This window comes from Xiphophorus hellerii, chromosome 16 (assembly GCF_003331165.1).
Source record: "Xiphophorus hellerii strain 12219 chromosome 16, Xiphophorus_hellerii-4.1, whole genome shotgun sequence".
NCBI lineage: Eukaryota > Metazoa > Chordata > Actinopteri > Cyprinodontiformes > Poeciliidae > Xiphophorus > Xiphophorus hellerii.
This window is the reverse complement of record NC_045687.1, coordinates 12307989-12323482: the sequence shown is the minus strand read 5'-3', so window position 1 is coordinate 12323482 and position 15494 is coordinate 12307989. Positions and strand designations below refer to the sequence as shown.

General features: G+C 36.0%; 2 protein-coding genes across 2 annotated transcripts; both read left to right on the top strand.

The window, feature by feature from the left end:
- Positions 1-3408: 3408 nt before the first annotated feature.
- LOC116735841 (cytochrome P450 2K1-like) lies at positions 3409-7093 on the top strand. Its single transcript, XM_032587982.1, has 9 exons — positions 3409-3659; positions 3745-3907; positions 4420-4569; positions 4724-4884; positions 5450-5629; positions 5719-5860; positions 6251-6435; positions 6514-6655; positions 6746-7093. Exons 1-9 carry the CDS (start codon positions 3453-3455, stop codon positions 6931-6933), a joined length of 1518 nt encoding a protein of 505 aa, XP_032443873.1. The 5' UTR covers positions 3409-3452; the 3' UTR covers positions 6934-7093.
- A 2469-nt stretch (positions 7094-9562) lies between these two features.
- Positions 9563-14486, top strand: LOC116735842 (cytochrome P450 2K1-like). The gene is made up of 9 exons (XM_032587983.1): positions 9563-9789; positions 9887-10049; positions 11327-11476; positions 11595-11755; positions 12525-12704; positions 12782-12923; positions 13686-13870; positions 13954-14095; positions 14197-14486. Exons 1-9 carry the CDS (start codon positions 9580-9582, stop codon positions 14382-14384), a joined length of 1521 nt encoding a protein of 506 aa, XP_032443874.1. The 5' UTR covers positions 9563-9579; the 3' UTR covers positions 14385-14486.
- Positions 14487-15494: the final 1008 nt, after the last annotated feature.

Genomic DNA, 15494 nt, shown 5'->3' with positions numbered 1-15494 from the left:
AAGCAGCTATCACTTTGAATTTTTTCCAACAACAGGACATCACCTGAAGTATAAGCTCCACTAGGAGATGATTTCTCTACCATCTAACACAAAAACGCTACCCAAAAGTTTCAGTTGTATGAAAAAGTGTTTGCTCCCTTTAAGATTCCTTATTTTTTGCATGTTTGTGACACTTGTTTCAGAACATTAAAACAATTTAAATATTAGTCATTGGCATCACAATTAAACATGAAATGCATATTTTAAATGAAAGTATTTGTTATTAAGGGAACTCCTGTGTGAACATTAATAATCCCCAGTTAAACCATAACTGTGGTTTATCACACCTTACTTCACTGTATCTAGCCACACTCAAGCCTGATTAGTCCCACACCTGTTCTCAAATAAGATATCACTTAAATGAAATCTGCCTGATAAAGTGAAATATACCAAAAATCCTAAAAAGCTAGAAATCATGCCCAGATCCAAAGAAATGGAGGAACACATGAGAAAGACAGTCGTTCTGGAAAGGCTTTCAAGGCCATTTCTAAAGCTTTGTGACTCCAGCAGGCCACAGTGAGAGCCATTATCCACAAATAGCAAAACCATGGAACAATGATGATTGATTAACCTTCTTACACTGCAAAAACACAAAATCTTGTCAAGCATTTAGTATCTAGTGCAAAAGTGTCTTAAGTCAAATAATATCCTAGTGGAAGTAGCACTTTTTCATCAATAAAAGCAATTATTTACTTAAAACAAGCTCCAATGTTTTTCTGAAAAGTTACATATCAGTTAGTTTTGTCTTAGTTCATGCTGAAGTTTGACAAACATGAAAAAAGGGACATTAGGAAGGAACAAACATTTTTTCACACCTCCAGGTTTAGAAAAATTAGGTACACTGATGACGACTGAATTTTGGATAAAATCCTGTCTCTCCCGTTGCCAAAGCTCCGTCTGGTGGATAAATATCTCAACAGTAGCTGATGTGTGGCTCTGACGTCTTGTGTTCCTTTGGAGTTATTGAAGTGTAATGACTTGAATGATAAGTGAAAAGTAACCATTTTTACCAATCATACTACATACATGGCAATACTTACAAATCAACAAACTAAAGTTTTAAGTGTTTATGCCAGCATATGAGAAGCAATATTTGAAATTTATCCAAAGATGAATACACATTAATGAAGTGCTGACTTTCTGACAGCTTTAACAATGTTGTTCAGGGTAAGATGGAGCTACATAATGTGTCCAAAAGCATAAAGTTACATCACTTTACAAGAATCCAGGTGTGAAATTGCATTCTAAAGATTGCTATGTGGTAGTTTATGTGTGATGAGTTCATTATATATTTTCTAAATTACAACAAAATTGATTTCACAGGACTTTAAAAACTAAGTAAAACTGTAACTTTTCTCTCATAGAAACATCCTATGTAAGTTTTACTGTTAATTAAAAGAGCACACAGATTCCCCCAAAGTAAGAGACGTTTTTATGAAAGTGAAATAAAATCCTCTTTCAAGTTAGATAATGAATATATGATTTACCACAGTAACACTGAAGTCCGTCTCTGATTCTGTCATGTTCTGTGTTTTTCTGTGTATTTATTTAGAGTTTTCTGTGTCCCTGAGTCTTCGTGTTGTCCTGTCCTCCCTTTGATTACTCCCAGGTGTTTCTCATTCCCTGATTACCCCCCTGTGTATTTAGTGTCACCTGTGTGTATGTGTCTTTGTCGGGTCCTCGTCTAATGTGCTCTCAGTCCTTCGTGTTGTCCTTTCATAAAACCAGTTGCTAGCGGTGTTGAGCCCTGGCTTCTGCTCAGTTGTGCTGCCTGTGTTTTTGGACTGTTTTGACTTCATCCCTTATTAAAACCATCATTTCTCACTGCATCCTGGGTCTGCTGCGTCTGCCTCACCACCTCTCACCACACCGTTTCATGACAGATTCTTTCATTTCTGCTCCACATGCAACTCAGGGATCTCACAATGACATTTAATGAATAATCTTTGTATCTTGTTAATATCTGATTCAATTCATGAAGAGCACTACATGTCTAAAAACCAGGCACCCAATCACTGAAAAAGCCTCAATGATTAGAAAATGGTTCACCAAGTCATGTGGGTGTTGAAGCAGCATTCCTGTGAGTTTTTCACAGCAACTCTATCTCTGTTCAAAATGCAAAACAGGACTGGAGCTCACTTACTCACTGATCAGTTTTCAGCTTAAATTTGAAATTTATGGAGACTAATGTTTTCACACCTTCTGTGTCCTCACCGCAGTCACCAGAGCACACTGCAACAAGGCGAGTAATCATAGGCAACTTGACACAAATGTACAGAACTCATTAGAAATTTGGCAAAATCATCCAAAAAACCTATTTGTTGGATGAAATAATGTTTGAGGTCACCTACGTGTTCACTGTCAACACCGCCAAGAAATGTACACATCTACAGTAGAAACTGAACAGAAATTTCTGTAAAATAACTGAAGTTCAGTCAGACTTAATACTTTGTGACTTGGTATAATTAAATTGTTTCAAATACGAGGCCTGTGTGGCACAATGTTGTGTGTACATGAGGGAGGATGAGATGGCAGGACGTGAAAGGGAATGGGGGGGGGAATGCAAACACTATTATATCAATACCTGCAAAGTCAGAATAATTGAAGACAAGGAACCTTTCAAAGATTTACGGAAGAGCATATGTGCAAAAGAAAAAACACAAATAAACATAAAATCATTTGCCAGTACAACCATGGAGGAAACATGACAGATACAGTTCTTTATTAATGGCAAAATGTTCCTGGCATTAAATATTTGTGGTAAAAGTATGAATCCATCATATATATATATATATATATATATATATATATATATATATATATATATACAGTACAGACCAAAAGTTTGGACACAACTTTTAATTCAATGAGTTTCCTTTATTTTCATGACTATTGACATTGTAGATTCACACTGAAGGCATCAAAACTATGAATAACACATGTGGAAATATGCACTAAACAAAAAAGTGTAAAACAACTGAAAATACCCCTTATATTCTAGTTTCTTCAAAGTAGCAACCTTTTGCTGTGATTACTGCTTTGCACACGCTCTGCATTTTCTTGATGAGCTTCAAGAGGTAGTCACCTGAAATGGTTTTCACTTCATAGGTGTGCCCTGTCAGGTTAATAAGTGGGATTTCTTGCCTTATAAATAGTCATGAAAATAAAGAAAACCTATTGAATTAGAAGGTGTGTCCAAACCTTTGATCTGTACTGTATTTTTTTTATTTTTTATTCATCAAACCTTCAGGGATGGAGCGGAGTAAACCAACTCCGGAGTTGAGATCACTGTCATGTTAATGCGCAAAAGTTAAATAGGTGTGGCCAATGGAGAACAACAATCCCACAGGAACATAAATTCCTCTCTGTCTTAGTTAAAAATTCAGACAAGGAGATTGTAAGCAGCTGAGAACATGGAGACTTTGAAGGATTTTGGTTTCTTTCTTTTCTCCAGTCCTACCACTGTACTTGGAGTAGGTCTCCTTTTCATAATCCTTTATTTGGTGACTGTTGGTTCCTCCAGAGAAACAGGTCAAGAACCTCCAGGACCAAAGCCTCTGCCTCTGCTTGGCAACCTGCTGCAGCTTGACCTTCAGAGACCCTACAAAACACTGTGTGAGGTGAGCTCTGACTTAAACTGTTCAGCAATATTTAAATCTATTTAATCTCTGTTTAAATGTTGTTCTCCTGTTTTCATTCACTCAGCTTTCCAAGAAATATGGGTCTGTATTTACAGTTTATTTTGGACCAAAAAAAGTGGTTGTCCTAGCCGGGTACAGGACAGTCAGAGAGGCTCTGGTCAGCTATGCAGACGAATTTGGAGAAAGAGAAATCGCACCTATATTTGCGGATTTAGTAAAACATCGTGGTATGTCCAGAAGTAAATTCTTACAAATTTTTCCAAATGTACTAATGAACAACTGTTAGACATTGTCACTTTTCTCTCATTACACCCACTGACTTCAATATATTATATGGTTTCTATGTGACAGATCAATTATAAATAGTGCAAGAATTGGGAAGTAGAAAAAAATGATAAATACAATTTAAATTCAAAAATTTAAAATCTGATAAGTGTGGCATCTATTCAATTTTTTTAGGTATGCTTCTCCCAGTTTTGCAGAAGTAACATTTCTGCCCTTTTGTTTTTGGAAAATTGATCAATGTAAGTGAGAATGGATGGAGATTATCTCTATCCATTCTGAGGTATTCCAAAGATTTTTAAAATAATTTACTTTTGGGTTTTGTGTTTATTTAAAGCATCACTCCTTATTGTTGGTCTATCACAGTAAAATTGCCAATGAAATGTTTGTTTTTGTAACTTGACAAAATATTGAAACGAAGTTCAAAATTGATTATGAGTTCTGTTTACTGTATAAGGAATTCTGTTTTCAAATGGAGAAACATGGAAAGAGATGCGTCGTTTTGCCCTCAGCACCCTGAAAGACTTTGGGATGGGGAAGAGAGTTGCAGAGGAGAAAATCTTAGAGGAGTGTGGACACCTCATTCAATTGTTTGAGAGTTATAAAGGTATAACATAATGCTGTGTTTCTCTAAGAAACAGACATGAAATTCTTCACTGAAATGATTTAATCATTGTTGTGGTCTACTAATTCATATTCCTTTTGTAAGTTAAGTACATTTTAATAGCAGACAAAATAAACAGTAACTCTCTTGCTCACAGGCAAACCATTTAACACATCCTGTCCAACAAATAATGCAATATCCAACGTCATCGCCTCTATCGTGTTTGGAAGCAGATTTGAATATGATGATCCTCAATTCAGAGACTTGGTCAGTCGACTCATTGAGAATATTAAGATATCTGGCTGGGCAGGAATCCAGGTAAGCTTAATGTTTCACTTAAGCAACTTGGTAAATAATTTTCCAAGTTGCAACTTGGTAAATATTTTTCCAAGTTGCAACTTGGTAAATAATATACCAAGTTGCTTAAGTTAGACTTGTATATGTTTAACCACGACAAAGTTAGCTACATGAAAGGTAGAGACTGTAAAATTATTGTCTGAAGTCCAAACACTAAGCTTACTTATGCCACCCAGTATTTTAAATGTATTAAAAGACCCCAAAGTTTAAAACTAAATTCCCATAAAAGACCTATTTAGATTTATGTAATGTTCGTAATTTGTGATTTTACAACCACATCCTTGTTTGCATTTTGTTTCTTGGGGTTTTGTGTGATAGACCATCAGAATGTGGTCCACAAAATGTGAGGTGGAAGGATAAGCACACATATAGTTTTAAAATGTGTTTTCATATAAATGTTACATCTATTTTTATTTATCACTGAATGGTATTCTACAAGGATTGCCCTTTAGCTTACTTTAATGTTAAGTAATTGTACTAGTAATACATTTTTATATTTCAAAAATATATTGTGCTTAATTTGAAGATCTACAATACATTTCCCCGGCTGGTTGGATGGATAAAAAGCCGTCAGGTTATGTTAAAAAATGGTGAAACGACGATGAGAGAAATTAAGGATTTAACCCAGAAACTGAAAGAGACACTCAACCCTCAGATATGCAGAGGAATGATCGACTGTTTTCTGATGCAAAAGCAGAAAGATGAGGCAAGGCAACACAAATCTATTTTTAAAGAATAATGGCAACATTAAACATGTTTGCCACAGGTACAGTATTTACACAGTTTTCTTTTTAGGACTCTTGTGTCAAAGACACTCATTTCACTGAGGAGAACCTGTTATATACAATGGCAAACCTGTTTGCTGCTGGAACCGACACCACAGCTGCAACACTGAGGTGGGGTTTGCTGCTCATGGCAAAGTATCCACAAATTCAGGGTAAGAAAGAGGAGAAAACATTTGGGTTATTTTCTCTATATTTAGAAGAAATTTTTTCAGACCTTTGTAGCTCTTTGAGATCAAAAAGAATGTAAAGGATATTATTATCATTATAACCATTATTATATACAGTATATACAGTATATACAGTATATATACAGTATACTGTATATATATATATGTATATTATTATTATTATGGTGCTGTACTTGAATATTTGGTATAAGCTTTCTGTTCTTCTCTTAAAGTGTGAAATATAAACTTGGCTCTTTGGAAATAAAGTAATCTCTGTACAAAAGTTTGCAGGCAACCTGTCGATGCAAAATTCCTTCATTTCATCCTGATCCCTTGAGGGAGAACTGTAGATCATTTCCTTCTCGTTTACTGCAGACCAGGTTCAGGAGGAGCTGACCAGGGTGGTTGGAAGCCGTGAGGTTCATGTGGAAGATCGTAAAAATCTGCCGTACACTGATGCTGTCATCCATGAGATACAGCGGCTCGGTAATGTTCTTCCTATGGCTGTCCCACACAAAACCAGTCGAGATGTCACCTTTCATGGATATTTTATCAAAGAGGTGAGCAGAATGAAAATATTTCTAGGCTTCCAACAGACAATATCTTCCAGATGATCATGCTCATATTTTTGTCTTCAGGGAACTACTGTGATTCCCCTCCTTACATCTGTTCTGTATGATGAGAGTGAATGGGAGAGCCCTCACACCTTCAACCCTTCTCATTTCTTGGACAAGGAGGGAAGATTTATCAAGAGAGATGCCTTTCTACCATTTTCTGCAGGTGGAACAACTCCAGCAGCTTTTTAATTAATCAGATAATCTTTACCATTCATGTTTGGATTAAAATGCATTACATGTTTTCTTGTTGCAGGTCGCAGGGTGTGTCTTGGCGAGAGTCTAGCAAGGATGTCATTCTTCCTCTTCTTCACCTCACTCCTTCAACATTTTCGTTTCATTCCTCCACCTGGAGTTTCTGAAGATGATCTGGATCTGACTCCAGCGGTGGGATTCACCATCCCTCCTTCTCCTCATGAGCTCTGTGCCATCAGTCGGCAGTGAAGAATGAAGCACTAGATTGTAGTTGATCTCTCTACTAGAACCCTGATGTTACTTTTGCATATCTTTACTCTAGATGTCTCTGTGTTACTTTAATCTGCACTCTTTATTTTAAGAATTTGATTGTTTTTATTTTTTAGTTATATGCTTTATCCCTCCTATATTTACTGAGTTAATTTCACTGACTTATGTAGATGATGAAGAGACTCCATTTGTTTCCAAATTATTAACTTATGAAATAAGAAATTTACAGAGCAAGTAATAATAATTTATGATTGTGTATTCTGAACCTTGAAAACAAATGAAATAGTAACAAAATAAATGAACAAATATGTATAATTTTGATGAGTTAAAATGGTAAATGCTACTTTTACCATATATGGAAAGCAATTGAGAGGACACACACCAGCTCAGTGAGATGTACTTTGTCGTTTCTTTTGATGAAATATACCAAAGAGTTGTGCTGCCAAATTTGTTGTGAACATTAAAAATGGTGTCAATATACACAAAACACTTTATCTGTCACATCTGATACCTAAGCAGCTTATGTTTTAGTATATAAATCCAGACCTCCACCTTGGAATATTCCAGGTTGCAGGGACTGAGCGGGCAGTAGTTGGGATCCAGAGCAAAGCTTGGTGCAGGCGAGTCTGACTATATCTACCTCACATAACCACTCCAGCTCTTTTTTTCCAGCAATGTAACATTCCATATTCTTAAAGCCAAATTTTTATACAGGAATGAACACATGAAACTCCTTACCTTACCCTTGCTCACATTGCAAACAATTTAACGAATGGTGCATTCAGTTTCCAGAGACCATGGCCAGTTTGCCACAGGAGCCTCTCTTAGCTTCAACAGGGGAAGCGCTGGATGTGAGGAAAGGCCTTTACAGTACTCTTTATACTTATTTAAATCAGACATGAACAGTAAAGCAGCAATTTTCTATCCGTTTATTGTGGTAACTTCCTTTGTGATGCTTTGTGGGTAGAAAATGTCATATTCCACAGACAAAAAGGATAATATAGCCAGGAGAAATAAGGAAAATGTTTCTATTGCCTCTTCACTTTTTCCACTTATTCTCAATTCCTGAACTTTCATAATCAGGTTCATAATTTGCATAGTAGTGGAAGAGAGTGTGACATTATCTGCTCTTGAACAAAAGGCTGAAAGTAAAGAAGAAAACATAGAAGAGCAGATTCATGACAGAATAAATTGCAAACTATTTCTTTCTTTTATTTCTTTAGGTTTGTGTTAATTTCTGTAACCATCTCCTATCAAAAAAAAAGGAAGCAGATAATTTGCTGAGATAAAGCTGCTCCACCTGTTTTCTTTGTGTAAAGACACAGAAAATGCTGATTTAATTTTTGTTATTGAGATGGTGTCAAAAAGAGAGGCTCCCGGCTGATACCTTATACCATTACACTGTTTCCTCTGCAAAACACTCATCCACAATCATGCAGTATAGTTTAATCAGGTGAGCTTAAGAATTGGCAAGCTGATGTCGAGTTAAAATCAAACTTCAATATTTACTGCCTAACAGGTGTAATTGCATAACAAACAGCTGTCCCTTTGATTTTTTTCCAACATCAACACATTTTATGCTTTGCCCCTGTGCCACCACAGCACCCCCAAACAATACATATTTTGCTGTTAACAAGAAAGCACAGTTTTCCCCAAACTAAGATGTTTTGCTGAAAATGAAATAAAATCTTCTTTCAAATTAAATAATAAATACATGATTTATCACTGTAACACTGAAGTCCATCTCAGATTCTTTTATTACTGCACCACGTGCATCTCAGGCATCTTACAAAGACAGTTTATGAATCTTCTATGTATCTTGTGAATATCTGATTCAATTTATGAGGAGCACTACATGTCTAAAAAGCAGGCACCCAAACACTGAAAAAGCCTCACTTAAAAAAGCCAACTTAAGAAAAATGGTTCACAAAGTCATGTGGGGGTTGAAGCAGCATTCCTGTGAGTTTTTCACAGCAACACAAACTATCTCTCTTCAAAATGCAAAACAGGACTGGAGCTCACTTACTCACTGATCGGTGTCAGCTTAACTTTTAACTGGAGACTAATGTTTTCACACCTTCTGTGTCTTCATCGCAGTCACCAGAGAGCACTGCAAAAAGGCGAGTAATCATAGGCAACTTGACACAAATGTACAGAACTCATTAGAAATTTGGCAAAATCATCCAAAAAGCTTATTTGTTGGATCAAATAATGTTTGAGGTCACCTACGTGTTCACTGTCAACACCCCCAAGAAATGTACACATCAAAACTAAGCACAGCATATCACAAACCATTCAGAGAAGAGCAAATATAAAAGACCAAAACACAAATAAACGTAAAATCATTTGTCAGTACAACTTGTAGAGGAAACATGACAGATTCAGTTCCGTCAAATTCAGGTGGAGTGACAGATTCACTCCCTCAAAGCTTCAGGGATGGAGTGGAGTAAAACAACTCAGGAAGTTGAGGCCACTCCTTAAGCACAATGATGCACATACAGTAGGTAAATTGAGTGTGGCCAATGCAGAGCCAACCTATAGGTGAAGCAACACACCCACAGGTACATAAACTCCTCTCTGCCTGAGCTGTAGACTCAGACCAGGAAACTTTAAGCAACTGAGACCATGGAGACTTTGAAGGATTTTAGTTTCTTTCTTTTCTCCAGTCCTACCACTGTACTTGGAGTAGGTCTCCTATTGAATATCCTTTATTTTGTTTCTGTTGATTCTTCCTCCAGAGAAACGGGTAAAGAACCTCCAGGACCAAAGCCTCTGCCTCTGCTTGGCAACCTACTGCAGCTTGATCTCCAGAGACCCTACAAAACACTGCGTGAGGTTGGCTCTGACTTAAACTGCAGTGTAATATTTCTGCAACATGTATTAACCTGTTTGATCTCTGTTTCATTTTTTTCTCCTGTTTTCATCCACTCAGCTGTCCAAGAAATATGGATCTGTGTTTACTATTTATCTTGGACCAAAAAAAGTGGTTGTTCTCGCCGGGTACAGGACAGTCAGAGAGGCTCTGATCAACTGTGCAGACGAATTTGGAGAAAGAGAAATTGGACCTATATTTGATGAAATAAACAAAGGACATGGTAAGATAACAAATTAACATATAACAAACTTTGCAACAGTATGGACAGTACTAAAACGTTTTCTCTCAGTACAACCACCAACTTCACAGGATTTCACTGTAATTGTATGTGAGACTAAAAAAAATAGTGCAGAATTTGGAAGCAGATGAAAAACTCTGTTTTTTCAACAAAGGAAAATCTGCCAAATTTGACATCCATTTGTAATCAGGGTTTTTCGGGACGCAGTTACCAGTGCTAAATGTCTACCGTAGAAACTGAACTGAAATTTTTGCAAAATAACTGAAGCTCAGTCAAACTGTGCAGAGTGTCAGTAAACATTGATTTTGAAGTTGTGTTAAAGATTCTCAAAGGAAGTCAGTCATTTTCTTTTCACAATGAAGGGTTTTTTTGTGCCCCTCCTGCATGTCTCTGTAAACTGATTTTCTGAAATGAGTTGTTAATCTTTGCAGCTCCTCCAGTGTTTAAAGTATATTTATTTAAGGTGAGTGGCCATATTTTGTAAGGTTTGCAGTTGTTCCAAACTCCATACATTTCTTAGATGTTTCAACATTTATCTGTGAGATATTAATAGCTTAGGATATTTTGTACAAACTTAGACTTAGACTTAGACTGACTTTATTGTCATTTTGCGTGCACAGGGTGTATACAGAACGAAATTTCGCTGCATACGGCTCAGGACAATGTTTTGAGGTTCCAATGTTATGAGGTTACTCCAGAATAAAATAAAATACAGTATAAAATATGAATATAAATATAAATATAAGATATAAAGTGCAGGAATGACAGTAAAAACTTCATCACAACTTCATCTCTGTTGTCTACTGTGTTATTTTGTCTTAGTGGTGCTGTTTGTCCACAAATGTTCTTTAACCAGTCTCTGAGGAGCTGTAAACTGAGACAGAAATCTACACTATTCTATTAATCTTACTAATTACATAACTTCTGAAGGACATTGGTCTCAGTTGATTTCATTACAGTGTGTCACTGTAAAAACACAGCATACACACACAGATAAAATTGTTCCCATTCCTCTATATATTAAGCTCCACCTCATTTAAAGCCAAAGTAGACTAACAGACTGAAATTTGTTTCTGTGACTTTACAAGACATTGAAAAGGTCTGTAAGACGTATGAGTATTGTACATTTCTGGGTACTGCAAAGCACAGTACCCATATATTTTTGTTTAATCATTTTCATAACAATCATATGGGCATTGTACTTGCAAATGCATCACTCAAAATCACAAATTGATTTTGATTTCTGTGAACTGTATAAGGAATTCTGTTTTCCAATGGAGAAACGTGGAAAGAGATGCGTCGTTTTGCCCTCAGCACCCTGAAAGACTTTGGGATGGGGAAGAGAGTTGCAGAGGAGAAAATCTTAGAGGAGTGTGGACACCTCATTCAAGTGTTTGAGAGTTATAAAGGTAACATGATGCTAAACTCGTCATTTAATCGATTTAATCATTGTTGCAGAGGACTAATTTACATTCCTTTGTAACTTAAGTGTCCTCAAAAGATAAAACAATGACTCTTGCTCCACAGGGAAACCATTTAATACATCCCATCCAGTAAATTATGCAACATCCAACATCATCTCCTCAATAGTGTTTGGAAGCAGATTTGATTATGATGATCTTCGATTCAGAAACCTGGTTAGTCGGGTCAATGAGTCTATAAGTCTATTTGGCACTACAGGAATTCAGGTAAGCTTAATGTTTCACTTAAGCAACTTTGTAAATAATACACTGGGAGCCAAAGAGAGACTTTAGCAGAGTATATATTGATGAATGTTATCTGTGTGAAAGGCAGAGACTTCAATGATTGTCTGAAGTCCAAACACTGAGCTTACAGATGCAACACATATTTTACATGCATAAAAATACCCAAAAGTTTAAAACTAAATTCCCATTAAAAACAAATTTTGGATTTGGGATTTTTATTTTGAGACCCTAAAGTTTTAAACTAAATTCCCATAAAAGACAAATTTTGGATTTAGGATTTTTATTTTGTGATTTTACAATCACATCCTTGATTTTATTTTGTTTCTCGGGGTCTTATGTGAAAAACCAACACAATGTGGTGCACAAACTGTGAGGTGTAAGAATGAGCAGACATATAGTTTTAAAATGTATTAACATGTACAAATTTGACATCTTTTTGTATTTATCTCTAATATGTCTTCCTCAAGGATTGTCCTTTATTTAGCTCCATCCTTCTGTTCTTTAAATCAACTACCTGCCCTTGCTGCGTATCTTTGCAGGGTCTTGCTGCCAATAAGAAGTTGATATTGTTGTTGGTGGTGGTTGCAATATGTGGTATATTTCTGATATTAATGTTCCACCACATTTAGCATATAGACCTCTTAAAGCTGCTTTCCAACAAGACTTTACTCTTTGCTCAAGTTCATTTTGACTCCTTTAAAATAACTAAATAAGTATTGATTTTTTAAAATGTATCTTTCTTAATTTAAAGCTCTACAATACATTTCCCCGGCTGGTCAGATGGATAAAAAACCGTCAGGTGATTTTAAAAAACACTGAAAAGACGATCAGAGATGTGCAGGATTTAACACAGAAACTGAAGGAGACACTCAACCCTCAGATTTGCAGAGGACTGGTGGATTGTTTTCTGATTCGAAAGCAGAAAGAAGAGGCAAGGCAACACAAATCTATTTTTAAAGAATAATGGCAACATCAAACACATCTGTCTCATGTATATTTTCCTTCCAGGACTCTTGTGTCAAAGACATTCAGTTCACTGAGGAGAACCTGATATTTACAGTGATGAACCTGTTTTCTGCTGGAACCGACACCACAGCTGCAACACTGAGGTGGGGTTTGCTGCTCATGGCAAAGTATCCACAAATCCAGGGTAAGAAAGAAGAGAACATATCTGGGATATTTTATCTGCATCTAAAAAACATGATTTGCAGCATTTTTTCTACATTTAAATGTTACAGTGTCAGTTCTAGTAGTGCTATAATGCCTTGCCAAAACATTCACAACCCTTATTTATTTTTTTTACACTTTATTAAATTTAGGGTAAAAAGATACAATTACATCTTTCATTTTTTTTTCTTTCTATTTTCAGCAAATTTTAGCAAGTGTGGATATGTTACAGTTTAAAGGCAGGACGGTTCTAGTAAAGCTATGTCCTGTTTCAGATATTGGCAGTGAATGTTTATAACGATTAATGTGATAAAACACCACAAAGTGATATAGTCCTTATTTTAAGATCTATTTTGATTATTTGGATGTTTTGAATCAACATGAGCAGAAATGATCTCTACATAAAAAACATTGTATCCTTTAAATCCTGGTCGGAGCAAATTGCTTACCATTGTAGGGGCCAACGTTCAAATTTGGAAATTTTAACTTTGGCTTTCAGTAAAGTTCACATAGCTTTAATGGTTGATCTGCAAAAAGGAAAAGCAAAGCTTCACATAAACTTTAACATTAGGTTCTTTATTTGATTTAACATTTTGAGTTAAGGCTTAAAGACAAATACAAGGTTTAGAGATTTCCATCAACTCTGGTAAACTGTTAACCATTAGGTTTGCATGTTGCCTATTTTTTGTTGTAACTGTGATCCCCGAGGGAGAACTGTTGATCATTTCCTTCTTGTTTACTGCAGACCAAGTTCAGGAGGAGCTGACCAGGGTGGTTGGAAGTCATGAGGTTCATGTGGAAGACCGTAAAAATCTGCCGTACACTGATGCTGTCATCCATGAGATACAGCGGCTTGGTAACATCGTTCCTATGGCTGTCCCACACAAAACCAGTCAAGATGTTACCTTTCAGAAATACTTCATTAAAGCGGTGAGCAAGTGGGAAATATTTCTGGGCTTCCAACAAACAATATTTCCAAATTTATGATGATCATGCTCATATTTTGTCTTCAGGGAACTACTGTGATTCCCCTCCTTACATCTGTTCTGTATGATGAAAGTGAATGGGAGAGCCCCCACACCTTCAACCCTTCTCACTTTTTGGACAAGGAGGGAAGATTTATTAAGAGAGATGCCTTTCTGCCATTTTCTGCAGGTAGAACAACTCTGTCTTTTTTTATTTTACTCAGATACACTCTATCAGCCATGACTGGATTAAAATATGTTAAATTTATGTTAAATGTTTTCTTCTTGCAGGTCGCAGGGCGTGTATAGGAGAGAGTCTGGCAAGGATGGAGGTTTTCCTCTTCTTCACCTCACTCCTTCAGCGTTTTCGTTTCATGCCTCCACCTGGAGTTTCTGAAAATGATCTGGATCTGACTCCAGCGGTGGGATTCACCATCCCTCCTTCTCCTCATGAGCTCTGTGCCATCAGTCGGCAGTGAAGAATGAAGGAAAATATTAAGGTTTTTCCAGTCATAATAAATAATTAAAAATAATTAAATATTAATTAATAATAATTTAAAATATCTTAGTTCCTCTGAGGCTTTTTTATTTAGATTCAAGGTACCTTTTAAAAATAGTCTTTAAGCAGGTATTAACCATATTTTTGATTAAACCCACCTTTCTATTAAAAATGTTTTATGTTGATCTAATGTGGTATTCTAATTTTAAATTATGTGTTCTTATTTGTTCTAAGCAGAAAAATTCTAACAGAAATAAAGGCTTGAAAATCTATGTGTGGTTAATCTATAATACTAATACAAAAGACAGCTACCAGTATTTATAGAAAGCCACAACCGCTGCTGTTGTGGCTTTCTACAACTCCTGTGTGTCATCGACACAAACAGTCATTTATGTACATAAATCACAACTGACTTAATAGTTTTTTCATACTTATAATTGTTGTTTACTGCATTAAAATTTGAGCCATTTCTGTTGTGCTTTCATTGTATAAAACCTCAGGAGATGTGAACATGTTTATTTCTCGAAGTTTAAGATGGAATAGTTTGTGTGTTTAATTTGGAAGTCTAGGCAGCGCTGTTGCCCTAAGTAGTTGCTAGCAGAAGAAAAGTTAAAGTTTTTGCTAAACAGTCCCAAGATAAGAGCAAAATATGTTGAACTTCTTTATAGCTACGCACATCTCTCTAATAGTGTGAAGACACAGTTCTCTGACTAAATTTAATTGGACATTTGCTAATCTTTTGCTGAGGTCACTGTAATTGCGTAATTGTGACTGGAAGGATGCGTACAAGCCGCTTTATTGACAGCTACTCTGTTCTCTCATGGCAGGGGCCTTTCGACGTAATCGCTTTTTAAAAGTTTATGTGTCGCAGCCTTTCTGTATTGAAAAATCTCCGACAGACAATACTGATGAGTTGAATTAACTTTACTCATAAAAGAGAAGTGCGATCGGTGTACATATTTAGACAATTACTGAATTTTAAACATTTCTTCAATATTATTAAGACCAGTAAAATGGGCAAATTTAGCTGGATTTTCATCTCGATATATAAATTCACTATGCTTTTGCAAATTACTGTCCATGTTCTCTT

Coding starts and splice junctions, on each gene's coding strand:
- LOC116735841 (XM_032587982.1), top strand. CDS start 3,453: ATGGAGACTTTGAAGGATTTTGGTTTCTTTCTTTTCTCCAGTCCTACC. Junction 5,861..6,250: donor AAAGTATCCACAAATTCAGG/GTAAGAAAGAGG, acceptor CGTTTACTGCAG/ACCAGGTTCAGGAGGAGCTG. Junction 6,436..6,513: donor ATGGATATTTTATCAAAGAG/GTGAGCAGAATG, acceptor TTTTGTCTTCAG/GGAACTACTGTGATTCCCCT.
- LOC116735842 (XM_032587983.1), top strand. CDS start 9,580: ATGGAGACTTTGAAGGATTTTAGTTTCTTTCTTTTCTCCAGTCCTACC. Junction 12,924..13,685: donor AAAGTATCCACAAATCCAGG/GTAAGAAAGAAG, acceptor TGTTTACTGCAG/ACCAAGTTCAGGAGGAGCTG. Junction 14,096..14,196: donor CTTTCTGCCATTTTCTGCAG/GTAGAACAACTC, acceptor TTCTTCTTGCAG/GTCGCAGGGCGTGTATAGGA.